Source organism: Balaenoptera borealis (genome assembly GCF_965194805.1).
Source record: "Balaenoptera borealis genome assembly, chromosome: 15".
Lineage (NCBI taxonomy): Eukaryota > Metazoa > Chordata > Mammalia > Artiodactyla > Balaenopteridae > Balaenoptera > Balaenoptera borealis.
In genome coordinates this window covers 69,181,641-69,203,229 of record NC_138871.1, presented here as the reverse complement: position 1 = coordinate 69,203,229, position 21,589 = coordinate 69,181,641, and the positions used below count along the sequence as shown (strand labels likewise).

Genomic DNA, 21,589 nt, shown 5'->3' with positions numbered 1-21,589 from the left:
GAATCTGGACCCTGTAGAACTCCTCTATGATTTACTGCTGTATTACTAGAAATTGCAAATTTAAATCTAGAGAATTTTAAAATTTCCTTAAATATGTGTACAGTTTTAAAGAAAAATTGCATGATATTTAGACTTGGAGAATCTTCTTACTTATCATCACCCACCACCACTCACTAAACACCTTTTTTGGTTCCTAAAATAAAGGACAGTATACAGGATGATTCAGAACCAGTTTGTTAGCACCTTGTGAACCATCGTTTTAGAATGTTGGGAACTGATCAGTCCTCCTTGGGATTTAACTCCTGGAGAGGATCCTAGATCCTCCTTCCTTCTCCTCAGGGTCCTTCTTTTGGAGAATGGCCTGACTCTCACCTCCATCCCACCAACCCTACTGCTGGTCAGGGTCCAGTGCTAGTCTGGGTCTCAGAGAACCTCTACACTGCACCCCTCCCTTCTACCCTCCATCTCTTTCTCAGTTGTCATCAACTCACACTGTAGAACTCAATAACCAATCTTCTGATTTCTAAATTGTGAAGCATTTAAGCTTTGTGTTTATGTTCACTCTCTTTGTTTATGAATGCTCATAAACTCCTCAAAATTTAAAACCTTTTTAAAACTTAAAACCTTGGGCATATCCATCCATCTATTCATTCGCAATTCATTCATTTATTTACTTTGCATAATTGACTCGTAATCATGCTTATCTCGCCTCGAGGGGACTCCCCTGAACACCCAAGACAAATACTGTTCTAATCTTTCTTCTTCTTTTTTTTTTTTTTATAAATTTATTTATTTATTTATTTATTTTTGGCTATGTTGGGTCTTTGTTGCTGCGCACGGGCTTTCTCTAGTTGCGGCGAACCAGGGCTACTCTTCATTGCAGTGTGTGAGCTGCTTTCTCATTGCGGTGGCTTCTCTTGTTGCAGAGCACAGGCTCTAGGTGCGTGGGCTTCAGTAGTAGTGGCACGCAGGCTCAGTAGTTGTGGTGCATGGGCTTACCTGCTCTGTGGCATGTGGGATCTTCCCGGACTAGGGCTCGAACCCGTGTCCCCTGCATTGGCAGGTGGATTCTTAACCACTGTGCCACCAGGGAAGTCCCTAATCTTTCTTCTATGTATTGCTTTTTATTTTGTTTTTGTAAAATTGTAGTCATACTTTAATCTTTTTCTCACATTAACTCTTTGTATCAAAGATTATGAATGAGCATAAGCAATAGTAAAACCTTAGCAAGACCATGTACAAGTGTCACTGTTGCGAGCTTTCATACTATAAGAAATCCTGCCTAATTGACTCTTGTTTGTGCTCTGTAAATTCACACTGTTTTGTAAGGTTGTATACTAGGATACTGTTTGGCTATAAGTGAAGGTAGGAAATTCAGAGCTAAGATGGTCCTCTGAAGTGTCAGGTACTCCTGGGTGTGGTCTCCATTCCAAAGCTTACCTTATGGCTGCTCAAGCTCCAGCCATTACATCCCAATTTCAGTCAGTAAGAGGAGAGAAAAGAGAAGCAGGTCACGCCCTCTTTCCTTAAAAATACTTCCCTAAAAACACACATATCACTTTTGCTTACATTTCATTCACGAGGACTTAATCACATGGCCAGATCTAGCAGCAAGGGAAACTGAAAATTTAGTCTTTATTACAGCTGAATATCAGCCTAACCAAAAGTCTGAAATTTTATTAATATTGAAGAAGGGGGAAATGGATTTGAAGGCAACTAGCATTTTCTTTCCCAGGTGCATGCTAGCTAGTTTAGGCAATCCCCATTTAAAAAAAAATGTGTTGTGTTCCTAAAATTTGTCAATAGGATGTTTACAATCTTGTATAAGTTACAGTTATGTTCCCAGCTCTGCTCAAAAGCCTATTTAGGGATAAAGTAGCTGAAGCAGTGTTACTATTGAAAAAGACAATGGAAAACTATTAACAAGCCACTTGTATCATTTAAACAAAAAATTAAATATAAAATCTGTGTTTTCAGCTGTCTACTAGACACCATCTCTGGTTGACCTGCTGGTACCTCAACAGCATGGCCCAAACTGAACTAAGTCATCATTTCCACCTTTGTCCAGTCCCCTGGAACACTGGACCTCCTATATTCCCTATATGAGTTTAAAAATCACATGATTTTCTGTTATTTCCAGGCTAGAAAATTCCAGGTCATCTGTGATTCTTCTCTCTGCAACACTCTCTTCCAACACTGACAGACGCACATTCACAACCTCTGATCAGTGGTCAGGTCCCGGGGATTTCCTCTCCATTTCCTTTAGCCACCACCAAATCTGACTACCTGCATCTGAAGCCTCCCTACTCCTATCCTACACTGTTTCATTCAGTTATTCAATAAACATGTGTTGGGTATCCACTGTGTGCCGTGCTTTGTGCTAGGCTGAGGGTACAGAGATTGGAGAGGGGGGTGGGAGTAGTTCTAGCCCTCAGAGAATTCACAGTCCATTAGGGGAAACACAGTGTCTTTCCAAGGTCAGAGTGGTGGGAGCTCTCTGCCCAGCATCCAGGCACTAAAGAGGGGTACTGTCTGTGAGGAATTCAAAAACAATACCAAAACCAACTGAAAGCCAGTCGGCTTCCTCTTATCACCAGGTGTCACCTGTTCTGAACAATGTCAGTAGTAAGATACTTCTCTCCCCCCAAATATTTGATTGGCTCAAGTTCTAAACAAGGGTTGTGGCTACCACTGAGTTTTAATTACATATGCATGTATGTGTGTATGTATGTATGTATGCTTCAAATTAGCACATTTTTATTACTTGTGCTCTGATAAACATTACAGTGTATAAGAAAGTTAATTCCAAGAACTCCTAATTATATAGTTGGCCCTGACACATGTGGACTCACTTATAAGAGTTCTTTTTAAGTTCCTAAAGTTTCAGAACTATTCAAGAATAATTCACATCTCCAGCCCCTGTGGTACCACATATTCCTGTGTTAAAACAGGATATTTAAAATAAACAATGACTGCACAACAATTATAGAGATGAAGAAGCAGAACTCAAGAAATTCAAGAAGCAGAACTTCAACTGGTCATTCCAAGACTACTTGGAATTTTTGTTTGAAATGTTTCAGCTGTAGAGACATCCGAAAGCTACTTAGCTACTCAAAGAAACAAAGGCATGAACAGTATTACGATATTTGAAATCCCTTATGAAACATGATTTTTATGAAAAAACTCTACCTTATGTCAAACTCAACCTTATGTTTCAGCCTTTTCTTAACTATTTGTGTGTATGCTGTTTCATGTAAAAGAAACTGTTTAAAATTAAAATTACTACAAAATGTTGTCTAGCAATTGGGAGCAAATATAGATTGACAAATCTAGCAGCGCTAACTATTGAACATAAATATGCGGAGATCAATTTTGCTAAAGTTATTGACAGATCTGCAGAAGTTAAAGGCTTGAAAACAAAACTAGCATTACTTAGCATGTTTTTGAGGCTCATCCATGTTGTAGCATATAACAGTAGTACTTCATTTGTATTGCTAAATAATATTCCATTGTTTGGATATACCATATTTTGTTTCTCCATTCACTACTTGATAGACATTTGGATTGTTCACAGTTTGGGGCCATATGAATAATACTGCTATGAAATGTATGCATGGACATATGTTTTCATTTCTATGGGTAGGTATCTAGGAGTGCAATTGCTAGGTTGCAAAGGAAGTTCATGTTTAATTCTTTTAAGAAACTGCCAAATTCTTTTGCAAAGAAGCTGTACCTTTTTACACTTTCACGAAAAATAGATAAGGGTTCTGATCTCTCCACATCCTCACCAGCACTTGTTATTGTCTGTCTTTTTTATTATAACCATCCTAGTAGACATGAAGTGGTATCTCGTTGTTTTGATTTGCATTTCCTTAACAGGTAATGATGTTGAGCATCTTTTCATGTGCTTTTTAGCCATTCATGTATCTTCTTTGGTGAAATGTCTATTCAAGTCTTTTGCAGATTTTTTAATTGGTAGTTTGTCATCTTATTTATTTATGTATATTTTTGCATGTGGATATCCAATTGGCCCAGTAATATTTATGAAAAAACTATTCTTTGTTCATTAAATTATCTTGGCACCTTGTATATATCAGTTGACTTCAGAAGTAAAAATTTATGTCTGTACTTTTGATTTTGTTCCATTGCTCCATGTGTCCATACTTGCATTATCACTCTGTCTTGATTACTGTCACTTTATAGTTAGTTTTGAAATCAGGTACTGTGGCTGCATCACTTTGTTCTTCTTTTAAAAAATTGTTTTCACTATTTTAGGTCCTTTGCATTTCCACATGTATTTTAGGATCAGCTTATCAATTTCTACAAAAAAATCCTGATAATATTTTGATAGGGATTGCATGAATGTATAGGGCGAATTGAACAGAATTGCCATCTTGACAATACTGAGTTTACCAATTCATGAACATGGAATGTCTTTCCATTTACTTAGGTTTCCCTTAATTTCTTTTTTTTTTTTTAAAGGTGTTAACACGCAGCTATTTTTTTTTAAATTAATTATTTATTTATTTATTTTATTTATGGCTGTGTTAGGTCTTTGTTTCTGTGCGAGGGCTTTCTCTAGTTGCGGCAAGTGGGGACCACTCTTCATCGCGGTGCGCGGGCCTTTCACTGTCGCGGCCTCTCTTGTTGGGGAGCACAGGCTCCAGACGTGCAGGCTCAGTAATTGTGGCTCAAGGGCCTAGTTGCTCCGCGGCATGTGGAATCTTCCCAGACCAGGGCTCGAACCCGTGTCCCCTGCATTGGCAGGCAGATTCTCAACCACTGCGCCACCAGGGAAGCCCAGGTTTCCCTTCATTTCTATCAACAATGTTTTTACTTTTCAGAGTACCAGTCTTGAACTTCTTTTGCTAAATTTATTCCCAAGTATTTTATTCTTTCTGGTGCTATTTCAAATGGAATCGTTTTCTTAATTTAATTTTCAGATTGTCCATTGATAGCATGTAGAAATACAATTGATCTTTTTGTATATTGATTTAGTATCTTATGACCTTGCTACATTCATTTATTGGTTTTAGAATTTTTTGTGAATCCCTTGAGATTTTCTCTGTGTCATCTGTGAATAGATACTTTTACTCCTTCCTTTCCAATTTGCATGCCATTATTATTATTATTATTAACATCTTTATTGCACTAGCTAGAACCTCCAGTAAAATACTGAGTAGAATTGATGAGAATGGACAGTATTGCTTTGTTCTCAATCTCAGGAGAAAAGCATTCAGTCTTTCATTATTAAGTAGGAAGTGAGTTGTGGGGTTTTTTTGTAGTTTTCCTGTATGAAGTTGAGATGTTCCTTTCTACACCTAGTTTGTTAAAATTTTTTTTTTAAATCATGAGTGGGTGTTGGATTTTGTTAAATTATTTTTCTGTATCTTCTGAGATTATCATGTGTTTTTAATCCTTCATTCTATTAATATGGCATATTAGATTTATTGATTTTTGAATGTTAAACCTAGTATTCCTGGGATAAATCCCATGTGATCATGGTATATAATCTTTTTTATATATTACTGGACTTGATTTGCTAATCTTTTGTTAAGGATAGATAGGATCTTTAATAATTCCTATTATCTTTAGGACTAATAGGAATTCGTTAAGTTAAATTGTTAGTTAGTAGGTTGGATGAAGGGTTGGCATTGGGGCCTGAGAGAGGATTGGAAGAGCGTAAATTACGAGCATGAGTAAGAGAGCAGAAGCCAGAACAAAGGTGGCAGGGCAGAAAACCAGGATCAGATCAGAGCCTGGGGTGTGATGTTTGAGGCAGTCTGCAGTGAGTGAGTGATGACGCTGGGGAGATTGACAGAGACCAGGCTATAGATTGTTCTGTAGTCCACATATAGTGAGCAGCATAGAATTTCTTCCATAATTGTCAGCAAGCTTGTGAAGATTTTTCTTTTTGTTTTGTAAAGTAATCAAGTTTTTTTTTAAATATTTAGTTTTATTTATTTGGTTGCGCCAGGTCTTAGTTGTGGCAGGTGGGCTCCTTAGTTGCAGCTTGCCAGCTCCTTAGTTGCCGCATGCATGTGGGATCTAGTTCCCTGACCAGGGATCGAACCCGGGCCTCCTGCAGTGGGAGTGCAGAGTCTTAACCACTGTGCCACCAGGGAAGTCCCTGAAGGGTTTTAAGTAGAGAAGTAGAATGATCAGATTTATGATTTGCAAAGATCATAAAAATGTAGCAGCCTGGAGAAAGGGAGTCCAAACAAAGCGGTGGTGGCAGTTTGGGTGAGAGATATAAGGCTCAAACAAGAACAGAGGTGTAGAATTGGAAGGAAATGAGGAAATTGAATGTGGAATTACTTCAGAGATAAAAAAGACTGCTTAAGGTGTGGGGTTGGGTAATAATCAGGGTTGATTCCTTGCTTTTTACAGTGGCTAACTGGGTGGCTGGTGGTACCACCAACTGAGGCAAAGGATAGAAAAGAATCAGCGCAGTTAGATTCAGCTGCATGTGCCATAACCCAAAATGTAGTAGTTTAAACAAGAGGGAAGTTTGTTTTCTGTTGTATAAAAGAAGTCCTGAGGATTTGGTCCAGGACATATATAATGCTTCAGGGTCCCTAGGTTCTGCTATCTTTCTGCTCTACCATTCTTAGCATGTTATTTTCTCCTCAAAGTCCAACACGGATGCTTCAGTTTTGGCCATTACATTTCAGTTCTAGGGTTTAAGAAGAAAAAAGCAATGGAGAATAGTATACCCTCTCACTTTAAGGATATTTTGTTTTGGCCCATAGTCATATGGCCTACCATTGTTGCAAAGAAGGCTGGAGAATGCAGTCTTTATTCTGGAAAGACATATGCACAGATAAAGAAGAAGTGCTGTAAGGAACCCTGATGTTACAGAGTGGGACGTGAGGAAGATCCATGAAAAACGAATAAGAAGAGCAGCCAGAGAAGTAAGAGAAAGCAAGGAGGGTGCGACGTCACGGAAGACAAGCATGCTAATGACAAGTCAAGTAAGATGTAGACTTAGAATGGACACATATGGTAGCAATGTGGTGCTTGCTGGTGGCCTTGAGAAGAGTTTTGGTGTAGTGGTAGGTGGGGCTGAAAGTCCCATTGCAGGAGAGAAATTGAGAAAATTAGACTACTCTTTTTTCTTTTAGTTTTGTTTTAAAGGAAAGAAAAGATTGGGACAGTAATTGGGGGGGAAGAGGGGTCAAGGGAATTCTGTTTTTTTAAGAAGAGAAAAATAACAGTATAACAATATGTTGATGAGAAGGATTAAGTTGAGAAGTAAAAACTGACACAGACTTTCTGGAATAATATCCTTGAATAATATCCTTGAGAAGGATTAAGTCGAGAAGTAAAAATTGACACTGATAGAGGAAAGACTTTTTGGAATAATATCCTTGAATGGGCAAGAGAAGCTGGGATCTAGAACTTATGTGGAAGGGTGGCCTTTGCTAAGATCACAGAAAGTTCATCCATAATACCAGGAGAGATGGAGCACAAGTGGGTAGATTCTGTGGTATTGGGAGCTTGTGAAAGTGCTCTTGTGATTGCTTCTATTTTCTCATGAAATAGTAAGCAAAATCATCCACTGAGAGTGAGGATGGAGGAGGAGGAGGTTTGGGGTAATAGGACAGTCTGTCCTAATGTCTAGGACAGTGGAAGAGTGAATGGATTAGGGAACAACTGTTTGATAATCTGTTAGCATTAACTTCCCATGTGAAGTTTGTGATCATGAATTCGAAGTAGATGAGTGTCCTGATAAAGTGGCTGTGGCTTTCTCTAATCATGTTCAGCTGCTTGTGGGTGGAGAGTTAGATTTTACCAGGCTTGTGTTTTGTTTTGTTTTGTTTTTTTGGCAGTGCTGCGTGGCTTGCAGGATCTTAGTTCCCTGACCAGGGGTCAAACCTGGGCCCCCTGCAGTGGAAGCTCGGAGTCCTAACCACTGGACCACCAGGGAATTCCCCAGGCTTGTGGTTTTACCAAGACTATTTTGTGGGCAAGAGGCAAGGGAGTTGAGGGTTGTAATGACAGAGTTTAGGATAAATTAAGAGGGAAGTGCAGCCATCGGGGAGTAGGGATGAGGGCTGGTGAAAAGACTGTAGGATCAAATGAATTGATGGTCCGGTAGGGTAGAAGGACTGGCTGGATGCTGAGAGCTAGAGGGAGTGAGCTGGAAAGATAGGAGTTGGTGGTTACAGAGTGGTGTGTAGAAATTAAGATTATGTAAAAGGTGCAGTTATTGTATGGCAAGGTCTGAGACATGACCATGGGAGTGAGTGGCTGGTGTAGCACAGAGATTATTGAAAGGGAGGAGGTCAAGGAATTGATATGCTTGAGTATCAGAGGGTCATCTATATAAACCCTACATACTCTCATTGGATCAGGTTGCCGTGCTCAGAGATGACTTGGGTTAGAAATCAAGCTCTTCCTCCATTGCCCGGCTCTATATGTCAATTTTCTTATCGGAAAGATGTAGATGTTGATAGTTTCTACATCCTAGGGCTGTTGTGAGGACTAAATGAATTAATACACAAAAAGCACCTAGAACAGTGCCTGACATATAGTAAGTGCAAAATAAGCTTTTATTTTTATTTGTATATTTATGACTAACAAATCCATAACTCTAGGTCAGACCTATCTTCACACAGACTCATGCATTTTTAAAAAAAATATTTGTTTATTTACTTTTGGCTTGTTGAGTCTTTGTTGAGACTCTGTGTTTGCGGCACGCAGGCTTAGTTACCCTGTGGCACATGGGATCTTAGTTCCCTGACCAAGGATCGAACCCACGTCCCCTGAGTTGAAAGGTGGATTCTTAACCACTGGACCATCAGGGAAGTCCCTCATGCATGTTCTTTTATAACAAAAATCCTCGAAATAGTTGTCTATACTTTTCTGCCCTTTCTCACCTCCCATTTTCCCCTCTACTCTCTAAAATGAGTTTTTTCCCCCTACCTCTCTACTAAAAATGCTTTTGAAAAGTCACCAATGATCTTGATCTTGCCAAGTTCACTGATTAATTCTCAGTCTTCATCTTAACAGCATTTGACATGGCTTTGATTATGTCTTGCTTCTGAAATCCTTATAAAAATTTTGGTTTTCCAGGGCATCTCATTCTCCTGGGCTTTCATCACTGTTATCCCTTCTTAATCTCCTTTGCTGGGTCCTCTTCCTATTCCTGATAGATTGGCACATTTTGGGGGCTAAGTTTTTTTCTCTATTTATGCTTATACCCAAGATGATCTAACCATACAGTTTCAAATAGCTGTATGCTAATGCATACAAAATTTATATCTGTGAACTACTCATATATCTTACTTCCTACTGAACAACTCTATTTGGATGTCTACTGAGCATCTCAAACTTAACTGTCCAAAACAGAAACAGTTGATTTCCACTCCACCCAGACCCGTTTCCCCAGTTCAGCTAATGGTATCACCATTCACTTATTCTCTCAGGCCTTAGAGTCATCCTTCACTCGTGTCTTTTACTCATCCTTCACAATCAATCCATTTAGCAAGTCCTGTTGGCTCCAACTTCAGATTAAATCTGGATTTGGACCACTTCTCACCACCTCTGCCACCGTCATTCGAGTCCAACCCACCATCCTCCTTCTCTCTTGTCTCTTTGCTTTCATTCTTGCCCCTCTACAGTCTCCATCCAGCATCCAGGAGGCCTTTTAAAATGTAGATCAGTTTATGTCTTTCCAAATAACATAAACTGCAAATTTTACCATGGCTTTCCCTACTTGTAAAAGACTCAAGAGTCTCCCATGGCCCAGAGGGTAGTGTTTTATGGCTTTCCTGCTGGTCAGTAAGCTGTGTGTGGGCTGAACAGTAGCTGGCATTTCTTGAATCAGAATGCATAGATTTGGTGAAATGTTACGGAGACTTTAAACTGTCTATTTGGTGCAGTAACATGGGATAAATCTTGACGAAAGAAGAGGGAATAGCCTCTCCCACCGTTACTTTAACACTGTTATGATTGAATAAATTGTTATGTGAACACATGATTACAGCCTGTAAGTGGATAAGGAAAAATGGAAGCAGTTGTCACAATCACGGAATTATAAGTGAACATTTCTTTCAAACACTTCGTTCAATCATGTTATTTAAATTAAAAAAAAGAAACCCCAAACCTTTTTCTTTCTTTCTTTTTTTTTTAAAGGAAGGAGTCTTGTCAAGCCCCTCCACACGTCCCCAGAACAAGTTAGTACTGAGCCCACCGGGCCACCGTCCACAGGTAGGCCGTCCAACGCTCGCTTGCGTCGCGAAGAGCCACTCCCTCTGCTCCCTGCACTCCCTCCGCCCCACTTCCTCCCTCCAGGCCCCGCCCCGTACCGGTGCGCCTGCGCACAGGCGAACACGTGGCTGCCGCGGAGCCAGAGCAGCAATGGCGGCGGGTGGTGGAGGTGTTGCGGAACACTTTTCCCCCGCGGGGGTCCCCTGCGCCTTCTCCCCGCAAAGCCAGGCCTACTTCGCTTTAGCGTCTACCGACGGTCACCTGAGAGTGTGGGAGACAGCCAACAACCGGCTGCACCAGGAGTACGTGCCTTCCGCGCACCTCAGCGGTACCTGCACCTGCCTGGCCTGGGCGCCAGCGCGGCTGCAGGCCAAGGTAAAGCGAGCTGGATGGCGCGGGGCGGGTGGCCGCTCAGGATCAGCCTCAGCGCTTCGCGGCTCGGCGGCGCGCGGTCCAGCATCGCGCGTGGCCCTCCGAGGCTCGGGGCGAGGAGGCACCGAGCGCGGTGGAGGTGCGCTCTGGGCCCACGCCGTCAGCCCCGTGTGTGGCCTGTCCTGAGGGCAACGAGAGAGGGCGCGGCCGGATCCGACGGGCAGCGGACTGGAGCCCTCCTGGCCGGCTCCATGCGGTCTGGGCCCAGCCGTCGCGGGGGCCGCCATGTTCGCCGAGGCCCCGGGTCCCCCAGGGGCGGCTTTCTGCTACCAGGCCTGGCTCTCCTGCTTGCGCTTTTCAGAGCTCTGGCTTTTGACAGAGCCCCACCTTGGGGCTGTATTGTTCTTCTCCGATCCCTACCCAGCTCATCAGCCTTGGGCTGGGCAGTTAGAATGAACAAGTCTATTTCCTTGCTTCCGGACACCCCCCTCCACCCCCCACCCTTGGGGGCCGGCTCACCACGTGTTCTCTTCCACGTCCAGGATGTGAGACTATTTGAAAGTGTTGACTTTTCCCAGGCTCGTTTCCATTCTAAGCTATCTGAACCTTCTTGCTTTTAAAATTTTAACATCTGCTCGGCTCCCCCTTTATACATCCCCTTTTCCCCAAGTCTGAAGTCTGCATTAGGATGTGGAGGTAAAGTGAAGTTGTAGTTTAACCTAACGAACGTGAGTCCAGGTGGAGTTTCTCTTACACGGGGCACTGCTGAGTTAGGGAAGGCTTTTCACTCTTAGGGACTCAATGAAAGATGTCATTCACTGTGGAGTCACTTGGCTACATCTGCACTAATTCACACGCACGTGGGAACTGCATTTATAAGGTAGCCAACCCGAATCAGTGCAGTGTGATTTGGAAGCATCAGGTATTGAGTTGTGTGGTATTTAGCTGACACTGTGTGTAAACCTTAAAAAGTTAGTGTTTAAACACATACACACAAAAAAAGGAAAAAAAAGTTAGTGTTTAGTATAGATCTTAACTCCACCTGACTGTCCTAGGAAACTTTCCGCTAACTTTTTAGGTTGAAAGTAGGGATACATCTAACTTGTTATACTTTGGATGAGTATGTTGAGGTGTTTTTCAGATCTTAAGCTTGATTTTCACAGTTTCTAGATGAAGTGACTCCTGTTGATCACTAAAGAGACATTATCAGGGCCCTTAAGTCAAGCACAAAACTAGGACTTTAGAAAAAATCAGTTGTCATTAAGATGACAGCCCTCTGCATATTTCTCCTTTTCAAATTTCTGTGTTTGTATTTTAACGGTCTTGTAAAGTGTTAATAATTCTAATGGTGAGAGGAAATGTGGAGCAGTGGTTAGATGCATGGACCCAAACTATACTTCCTAGCTTTGAACCCAAGCTTGGCTTCATCGTAGGAATTGTGCTTCTAAATGGGAATAATAGTACTCACCTCATAGAGTGGTTGTGAAGGTTAACATACTTAATGATGCATAAAGCATTTAGAGTAGTTCTTGGTATGTAAATGCTGCAAGTGTTAATTGTTGTTATTACCTCTTATTTGCATGGTTAGTCCTGCAAGGTAGATAAAGACTAACTTTTTGCTTTGTTCGTGAAGAAGAAACTGAGGCTTTGGAAAATTAAGCAACTTGCAAAAAACCAAAAATGGAACCAGCACTAGAATGCAGGTATTTAGAGCTTAACTCTCTATTATCTGGAACAAATCATTCATATTAGGCTGGCAGATATTTGTCACCCACTTGATTTTCTCTTGACTTACAATCATATTGTGTGTCTCAGGAGTAAAACTTTTGCCTGGTCTTAAATTTCCTGTTAAAAGTCAGTTTTGGATTATTTATAGCAGTCTGATACAATAGAAAAATATCTAGGTTTGGTTTCATATCCAGGACTCAAACTTGTTTTGTCACATGGAGCAAGTCACTTTACTTTTGGAGGCCTCCTTGAAAAAGAGTTGGGCTACATTAAAAAAAAAGTTCTTACAGGTTTCAGTATCCTTTTACTTGTATGCTCTCACTTTAGTCACCTGACTCTCTGAAATGCCCTATAATTGTTACATTTTTAAAAACTGAGAATCAGAACTAAGAAAGTTTAAATGACTTCACCAAAGCCTTATTAACCAATGAAGTAGCTGTGGCCACTAGAGTCAAAGTACTTTGACTCCTGGTCCAGTGCTCTTACTGTAACCTTAGATCTTGAGTTACAGAATTGAGAGTTGGGAGGATGTGATTTTTAAAGATAGTGGTTGCTACAAATCACTCTTCATTTTCTACCTTTGCTCCCAGGTCCCTGGGTTATGATCCTTGCCACTTAAGTTTTAAGATGCTCTCTTAAGCCCTTATTTTACATGTAAATCAGTTTGTAGGAGTATTCTGCATCTGGTTCAGTAACTGGCAGTTTGCCACCCAAGGACAAAGTTTGGTGACATTACTCTTATAAGTGGAGAAAAATGAGTTGGTGCTGGGTTTCTTGGGTAACAGGAGCTAAAGCAGTGGTTCATAAATTTTTAGAAAAATTAGATTGCTCCTTGTTCTTGGTCACAAAATGATTATAATTCTTTGCATTTATGTCACAATAGTTATTAGAAGATTTTTGTATATATTATATAGCTGAGCATTTTATTTGGGTGATGGAGCCTGGGGGGAAGAGAACCTCAGATGATGAGAAAAGTGCAAGGAGCTGGATTGATGGACTATGCATGGATGCTGTTTTTAGAGTTCCTCAGGTTTATGTGTGTAAACTGGGGCTGAGATGTTAAATGATACGCTAGAGGCGCACAGTAAGTGGCTGAGCTACCCAGGAACTGACCCTGCTATTTCATTGCTTCTTTAAGATCCAAACTTTTCAATTTTTCCTTCTCTAACTGCTGTAGAGCCCTGAAGAAACAGACTGGCTACCACAGTAAATGCATTTATGTTACTTTGCTGTCACTGCAGTTAAAATGACCCCATATAGCTTAGTGCTTATTAAAGGAAGCACCTGGCATTTCAGGCATTGGACAGGGCAAGCACAGTAGCATTAAGGATGTTTTTAGGAAAAATCTGAGCATCCCCAGTCCTAACCCTTAGGGACGCAGCACAATCCAGTTGTGTTCCTGTATAATGCTCTGTCTTAAGGTCTCTCCAGTGTTTAAACTTCAAAAGGCTATGGTTTGCCTATTAAATCTTATTGGCAGAAATAGAAGTTCCTGTGTATTAGAATTTGTTTTTGATGTAAATACTGTATGTAATTACATGTAAAATGCACACATTTTGTTCATTGTTACCCATGAAACTTAGACATTTGCTAGAGTAAGTGACAGTAAAATAGGCCAAGAAATGGCATAGGAGACTAATTGCAGAGTGAAACTTGAAACTTTGCCATAATTTTCAGTGACTAGAGGTCAGTATTTTTCAAAAATAGGTTTTGAACCATTAGTTGATTGTGAAACAGATTTAGTGGGTTGTGACAGCATTACAAAGATGAAGTAGACAATATTAGAGTGTATTTTGCATGGTAAAGGATAAGTTTTTTGGTGAAACTTGTTTCAGCTATATACACATGTTTTTATGAGTGTGTGTGTATTGGCTTTCCACGTAAACTCTTTTCTTACTCTGGGATCTTAGTCTAGAGTCAGGGCTTAATTGATCAAAATCAGATTTCTCATCACCTGGATGTGCTTTTTCTCTCTGTCTTCACTTCATTTGTACTATGCCTTGCTTTTATAAATCATGCACATTTAGACTCATTCAGCCTTCTGATTGCCTTCTAGATCAAATACTGCTTTCTTGAGACTGCTGTTGGCATTTATTGCTTAGCTCGGTCAGCCTTTCACATTGGAAAAGACTCTTTAGTCTAAGTAATAGACCAAATCCTTTTGGTCTTCATTCCTGGTACTTTCTGGAACTCAGATTTTTTTTTTTCTTTTTTTTTCTTTTTTTTTGTCACGCCACGAGGCTTGTGGGATCTTTGTTCCCTGACCAGGGATCGAACCTGGGCCCCTGCAGTGAAAGCGCCAGAGTCCTAACCACTTGACCTCCAGGGAATTCCCTGGAACTCAGATTTTCTGATCACAGATAAATGAACTAAATTTTTAGCCTACCCTTTTCATTACTTTATATATTTACACATGTAATTAATGTGCACATGACATGAATCAAAGCAGTATGACTAAGACATTAAAGAAGAAATACAGACAATTCAGATATACTGTGTCTGTAATGCAGAGCAGAGCGTGACTTGTGTCATAAGAGAAAGAAGAGGTGTTTGTGGAGAGATCATATTTGAGGTGGACCTTGAAGCAAGGATTGATTTTTAACCAAATTGAAAATTGAGACGGATAGAAAAAGGCCCCTCCCAAAAGAGGGAAAAGCAAATGGGAAAGTGTATTCGTGATTAGGGAATGTAATGTAAGGATGGAATTGGAAATAAGACTGGAAAAGGTGGTTTGGAGGCAAATTGTGGATGCTTTTGAATGCCAAACAGTTTTTTTGATTTACTCTTCTCTGGGGAGTATTGAAATTTTTGATCACAGAAATAACAGGTTCTGATAGAAAATGCCAACAGAAGTCTGTCATAATCTGTAATCATCAGTACCACTAAACTCTTGGTTTCAGAAATATTTAATAATGGGGTAATAGTTAAAATATTAGATTTCACTAAAATGCACACTGGTTATATAAACTTCTTATCTGGTTGATGTGTTCCTTTTTTGGACATGCACATCCTGCTGAATGGGAAGTTATTTTTAAAAAGATCATCCAACTCGGAGAAAACATACATGAGTCATTAGTTCTTTGAGGTTAATTAATTGGATTATTATTTAGGTTTAGACCAGTGATCCTCAAAATTGGGCATAGATTCTGTGATACTCCTACCCCTAGCCTCTGCTTGCTTCTCCCAAAAATAGAGATTTTGCTGATAGGGAAATCAGGGCTTTGAATATGTTAACGTTTAATTTCTAAAATTTCTTTGTGCTTTTTAATGCAAATTCACATCTGCAGAAAAACATATACATATTTGGACCAGCCTATGTTTCATATGTTAGAAACCTCATTGTAGATAATTTTAATTTGATTTTGGGAAAACCAAGAATAGAAGAAATACTTTCTAGAATCTTTCAGAGGAGAGTTTTCTGATGAGGTAGTAGTAGGTTGGTATAATTTCCTCTATTGACCTTGCCTGAAATTTGTGTCCATAACCTTATGCAGAAACCACATTTGCACTCTGGAATCATTCAGAGGCGGCTTTAGAAATTCACGTAACTGAAGGTGGGGCCTAGGACACTTCCTGACTAAGAAACGTTACTGAGGGGACCATCAGACATTTTTATACTTTGGTTATTAATTGTGACTTCTCTTTTGAGTTTATTAATGTAGATACATTTCTCAGGACTTGCAAAATGTTCATTATTTTTTCTGTATTTAAAGTTATCTTATTTTTTGTTAAATCTTTTAACTTTTTGTTGACTTAGAGTGTCCAATGAATCAAGTTCTTCAAATGTAACATCTCTAGAGGATAACTAAGAGAAAAAAAATGGAAAATGCCTTATAAATGTGCTCCTTGATTTTCTTTATGCACTGGTAACATCGTAGTTTTCATTGGTGGTTTTCTGGGTTGGGCAGATTTTATGTATCCTGGGCTGCTTTTTTGTGCTGTGGAGCAAAGATCTTCCACTGTGGAGAAAATGTTCTCTTTTCTGTAATATTGGTCTCTTTTACACTAAAAGAATGGATTTCTCAGAACTTCTTTATGCTAAAACATAGGCTAGCAAGCTTTAATTTTAAAAAATTCTAAACATATGGAAGAAAAGTTCTAAAATTGTAAATTATTATTCAGCATTATAAACTCTAAAGTAGTACTCTAAAGTTGTGATCAATTGGTTGTCTTTCTGACGGATAGACAAGAGCTGTTAGTTTCATTTTTTGAATTAAAGAAGTCTTGGGCTGTTTGACACTATATTGAAACTTGTGCCTCTTAAGTCATTAGAATCACGAAGACAACATGGAACTTTCATACTGACCCTTAAAGAGTCACTGGAGCAACCTCTCTAGTGTGTGCTTTGCACTGCTGTACGAGTTACAACCATTTTTTGACTCTTAAATGAAGTAATTGTATGTTTATAAATATAAAAACATTAGAGTCCCTTTTCTTGAAAATGAAGCCAGAATGCAAGGAAAGATTTTGGGGGAGGGGGGAAGGGGAAAGCCTTGGCTGCTTGTGTATGGATCTGTGATCTCTTTGTGTCGGAGTGGAGGCTTCATTTGGACCTGTTGGGAATGGTTGGTTTCTGAGAAGTGGAAGCAGCATTGAGGCTGTTTGGACCTGTTAAGAGTAGAATACTACCAAGAGCATACTCTGTTATCCTATTTGCCGTCTTTTCAGAGAGATAGGGGATGGGGACAGAGTATTATGAGTTCTTTCCATTGGAGTGATTATTTTCTAAGTAGTGAGAAAGAAATCATCTGAGAGCAAATCACATCTCCACTTTAAAAAAAAAAAATTTCTTAGAAGCAGTCACATTCATTTGTGGGCTAGTGGGCATTTGCATTTATGCATTAATGATGTCTCAGTGTTTGAAATAATAAAATAAAAAATTGTTTTTTCTTTTTTTTCCAGGAAGGTCCACAGAGGAAAAAAAGGAAATCAGAAGCTATAGGGACAAGTAACCAGGTTGATTTGTTGGCTCTTGGTACAGCAGTTGGTAGTATTTTATTATACAGTACAGTAAAAGGAGAATTACACAGTAAATTGATAGTAAGTATGTGTGTGTGTATTTTATATAAAAGAGAGATGACAGGAAACTGATTATTAGAGATTTATTAAAAACAAAGCAGCTCAGGATATGCTTTGGATCTGCAGTATGGGGGCATTTTTCTGCCCCTTCCATATTTAAAATTTTGAATGGTAATATTTGTTAAAGCTGTGATAGGTAACTTAGTCATTATTATAGGTCAGGATATGAAGAGTGTGAAGAGCTATTGACTAGGCTTAAAATAAGAAAGGGTAGAAAGAATTCTGAGTATCACAGACAGCAGCTGCAGAAGGAGCGCACCACCTCCAGGGCTAGGGAACGAGGGAGGTGGTGGAATTGTTGCTGAAACTCAGAGCTTTGAGAAGCAGGTATTGCTCTCTGTGCTGATGTCTCTTGAGGGAGAGTGGCCCCATAGACTTGCGGTCCAGACCTCTGAGGAGGGGGTTTTAGCTGACTGCTGGTGTCTCTGAAGGCAGCTCATGAGACTGATGAACCATCAGGCAGCTGATGGTTCTCCAAGTGTTGAAAAAACTGCATATTGGGTTCAGCTGCTGCCGAAAGGATTGCGCCTGCTGGGGTGAAGAAATGTTGGGGTGATGCAAACTGGGAGACAGGAAGGAACACCTCATTGTTCCTCCTCCAGCCTTGTCTCCCTCCTGCACCCTTATTGGGGGAGCCTACTAACGATCCGGCTGGCAAAGCAGAAATGGGGTTTGCAGAGCCCCAGCGTCCAGAGCAGAGAAGTGAGGGCTTGGTGCTGCAAGACAGTAACTTAACTGGCATAATTTATTTCAGACAGTGTCTACTACAGTATGTTTTTGGTGTTCACTTAACTCCTGTCTGTATATAGGAATGCTTTCTGTATATATGAATAAAAGAATGTTTTCTCTTTTAAGTAACATCTATCCATAGACAATTTGGAACTACCTGAAGTTGAAAAGGGAAAACAATTATACCTAAGTTTATCACCGAGACATCCTCTTTTGATAGATTGCATATTTCTTTGCTTTATGCATATGTTTAAAAAATACAGTTGGGTTCTGTCTGTTCATTTATTTTGTATTCTGATATTTTCCATTAAATTACAACATGAGTAACTTTCATATTTGTCGAGAACTAGTTACAAACATTTTCAGTGACTGCATAAAATCCTGTAAATGGGGTAGTCCATTGGTGGTTTAACTGTTACTGACCATTTAGGTAGTTTCCGATTTTTTTGTTACAAAACTCTTTTCTTCTTACACGGGTTCCCAGAATTACTAACCTGTAATTAATGAGTCAAAGGTGTGAGTGTTAAGCCTTTTTATACATAGTATAAAAATTTTCTGGAAACTTTTCTAATTTGTACTTGTATCAGCAGTGGAAGGACGGTACATGTATTTCAGTAGTGTTTTTGCCATCGTTGATTATTCCATTAAAACAGCAGTAAGACTAACACAAAAAACCCAGCTAATTTGATAGGTGAAAATTTTTATCTGATTTTAAATCTGCATTTAAAAATATATCACTTGCTGGGACTTAACTGGTGGTGCAGTGGTTAAGAATCCGCCTGCCAATGCAGGGGACACGGCTTCGAGCCCTGGTCCGGGAAGATCCCACATGCCGCGGAGCAACTAAGCCTTTGCACCACAACTACTGAGCCTGCGCTCTGGAGCCCGTGAGCCACAACTGCTGACCCCGCATGCCACAACTACTGAAACCCACGTGCCTAGACCCTGTGCTCTGCAACAAGAGAAGCCACCGCAATGAGAAGCCCGCGCACGGCAACGAAGAGTAGCCCCCACTCGCCGCAACTAGAGAAAGCCCACGCGCAGCAATGAAGACCTAACGCAGCCAAAAATAAATAAATTTATTAAAAAAATAAGAATAAAAATATATCACTTGTTTTTATATTAAAGATTATAAAAATAATATACAACTGAAAAAAATTTAAAGCATTCAGAGGTATATGTAAAGGAAATCTCCCTTTATTCCTCCCTCCAAGTTGAGTGTGGTCCTCATGTGGGCTTTTACCCCACCTAGTTTGGGTCCCATCCTTTGATTTGGTCAGTTTTCTGTGGTCAGTAGGTACCTAGTATCTGGTGCACTGTGATAGCTGCTTTACTCAGTTACTGTGGCTGCAGACATGATGCTGATGGAGCCTAGAACTCCTTTTTAGATCAGTTTGATACCTCCCAGGATTATATATAAATCTTTAACAGGGAATGAGTTTATTAGAAAGGAACCAAGAGGGTCAGGGCAAGGAGTGTTGGGATGATGTGGTGAGGCAGAAAGGGCCCAGGCTTTGGAACTAGTCTATCCTGAGGTTGAATCCTAGTTATATGATCAAGGATAAGTAATTTAACTTCTCATCTCTTCAGTATTATATAACCTACGTTGCATGACTTTGAGATTTAGACGTAATTATATATTGAAAGTGCCTCGTGTAGTGCCTGGCATGTAATTGGTATTGAGTAAATGTTTGTTGAATGAGTAACTAATGAATGAGTGGACACTTGCTAGATTGCTTTCCAAAAAGGTACGCTAGCCCCTAGCAACGTATGATAGTGCCCTGTAATCTTACCAGGGTGGATATTATAATGCTAAACAAATTGGCAGATGAACAGACTGAAAATGTTACTTTGTTTTGCTTTGTATCTCTTGAATTACTAACTTTTAAAAATTTTCTTACTGAATTCTTTCTATGGAATTTATCTGTTCATATCCTTTGTTCAGTTCTTTGTGTGTGTGGCTATAATGTAGGACTTAGTTCTTTGAGTAGATAGCTGCTAGGAAGGAAGGGAAGTAACTGAACTTAGCCTTTAAAAATATTTTTCTTTTGGATTTCCCTGGTGGCGCAGTGGTTAAGAATCCACCTGCCGATGCAGGGGACACGGGTTCGAGCGCTAGTCTGGGAAGATCCCACATGCCACGGAGCAGCTAAGCCCGTGTGCCACAACTACTGAACCTGTGTTCTAGAGCCTGTGAGCCACAACTACTGAGCTGTGCACCACAACTACTGAAAGCCCATGCTCCTAGATCCCATGCTCAGCAACAAGAGAAGCTGCCACAATAAGAAGCCTGCGCACCGCAACGGAGAGTAGACCGCACTCACCGCAACTAGAGAAAGCCTGCGCACAGCAACAAAGACCCAACGCAGCCAAAAAATAAATAAATTTATTAGAAAATATATATTTTTGTTTTGAGGTGGGAGCAATCTGTATGATAGAAGTAGTGATTTTGAGTTTTATGCTTAGATATGTACACAGTGGTGACTCATTGTATGTATATTTAATGTGAATTCAGATGGAAAGAATGAAAACAATAATTGCTCACAGTGTAGGTGATTTAGCACCTTAATTCTGCTGAATGAACTTGTCCTGGAATGTGTGTAAGACGGGAGACTTGAATTTGCTCTTTCCCAGTTGATGTCTCCATTCCTGTGTGCCTCTGAGTGAGCGAGCATCTTGCTATGCTGAGTATGTTTAAAGTTTCATTCATATGGTATGAGCTACAACACAAGGAAACATTTAGTGTTTCCCTGAAGGAACATTGATTTTTAAAGTTGAGAGATAGTTTTGGTACAAAGGGATTTTCAAGGATAGTTTTAACTAGACATGATTTTAAACCCTTTAAGATTTGACTTTATTAGTTCACTCAAGTGTCCCAAACTTTTTGCCACTGTACATGAAGCATTTTATCATGCTTAGTGCTGGCATTCCTGTCAAAAGCAGGTGGCATTTAGGACTAGTGTCCTTTGACTTATGATGTAGAAGTATGTTTTTCCAGCAGCAGCAGAAGGGAAAGTTAACATTTGATAAAGTTATAGAAGATTTATCTCATTTTTGATGTTGGAAATGGATAGATGCATTTTAGTTAGGTTAATGGATAGGCTTTTTTAGTTAGGTTAAGGCCTAGCATTTTAGTTAAGTGTTTAGTAATGACTCTAGGGTGCATATTGTCATATCAGATGAGCTTTATTTTTTTTCTTTTAATTTTTTTTAAATCTGCAGAGTGGTGGACATGACAACAAAGTCAATTGCATACAGTGGCATCAAGACAATGGCTGTTTATATAGTTGTTCAGATGATAAACATATTGTGGAATGGAACACACAGACGTGCAAAGTAAAGTGGTGAGTAACATTGATGGTTCTGGGGTAACTTGGTTACTGTTTGGGAATGCATTAGAGTTTGACAAATCAAGACTATATTCTTGATATAAGTAAAGTTTGATATTGGACACTGGGGAATGTAG

General features: G+C 39.8%; 1 protein-coding gene across 2 annotated transcripts in view; it reads left to right on the top strand.

The window, feature by feature from the left end:
• Positions 1-10,320: 10,320 nt before the first annotated feature.
• Positions 10,321-21,589, top strand: part of WDR43 (WD repeat domain 43) — a 50,879-nt gene continuing 39,610 nt past the window's right edge. Inside the window, exons 1-4 of one of the 2 annotated variants that reach the window (XM_082356750.1) lie at positions 10,467-10,590; positions 12,221-12,290; positions 17,218-17,355; positions 21,346-21,467. In XM_082356750.1, the coding sequence (XP_082212876.1) occupies positions 12,285-12,290; positions 17,218-17,355; positions 21,346-21,467 (266 nt within the window). In that variant the 5' untranslated portion in view covers positions 10,467-10,590; positions 12,221-12,284. Of the gene's footprint in view, positions 10,591-12,220; positions 12,291-17,217; positions 17,356-21,345; positions 21,468-21,589 lie in introns of both variants that reach the window. The other variant, XM_082356749.1, reaches the window with a different exon arrangement.